Below are 675 nucleotides of genomic sequence, written 5' to 3' on the forward strand. Positions count from 1 at the left end.
ACTTCAAATGCCACAGATGCCTGTAGAGGACCCAAATTCACGAAGTAATTTCCCCTTGGTATGTGTTCTCTTTTAGAAATCAGTCCAGCTCTCAACAACTTACAGCAAACCCTGAAGACTCTGTCAGTTCAGAAAGAGCTGCTAGACTCCAACCTCACTGCTGTGCGTGATGACCTGCGTGGGATACAGAGAGGTCATCATCACCCTGGACTAATGTGGATGGCTTCTTTGGAGGGATGCTGCAGGTCCTTATGCCTCCCTATTTGTGTGCCCATTAGGTGACATCGATGGTGTGATCAGTGGTGCAAGGAACATGGTCAAGAAGGCCAATGACATCACAAGTGGGGTTCTGGATGGGCTGAACCCCATTCAGACCGATCTGGGAAGAATTAAGGACAGCTATGGTAGCACACGGCGAGAGGACTTCAACAAGGCTCTGACAGATGCCAATAACTCAGGTATCGGGGTATCAGGCAAGCCTGGGCCAGCACGTCCTAGTCATGTTCTCCATAGCTAAGCTCTTCATCATCAGCTCTTCCCTGGGAAAGTCAGACCTCAAATTTGGACATTAGAAAACAACTTCACATCATTAATACAGGTGCATTGGAAAGACTAGGGAGAATGTCTCTCTCTCTCCCTCCCTCCCTCTCTCTCTCTCTCTCTCTCTCTCTCTCT

The 675-nt window shown here is 48.6% G+C and overlaps 1 protein-coding gene across 1 annotated transcript; it reads left to right on the top strand.

Moving 5' to 3' along the window:
- Positions 1-76: 76 nt before the first annotated feature.
- Positions 77-458, top strand: LOC108490381 (laminin subunit alpha-3-like; the record flags this gene model as incomplete). The annotated part of the gene is made up of 2 exons (XM_017796444.1): positions 77-193; positions 279-458. Coding segments are annotated over 2 exons (297 nt in total), but the record flags the coding sequence as incomplete, so codon positions are not given.
- Positions 459-675: the final 217 nt, after the last annotated feature.

The sequence above is a fragment of the Nannospalax galili genome, unplaced genomic scaffold (genome assembly GCF_000622305.1).
Source record: "Nannospalax galili isolate Female #2095 unplaced genomic scaffold, S.galili_v1.0 C47955484, whole genome shotgun sequence".
Taxonomy (NCBI): Eukaryota; Metazoa; Chordata; class Mammalia; order Rodentia; family Spalacidae; genus Nannospalax; species Nannospalax galili.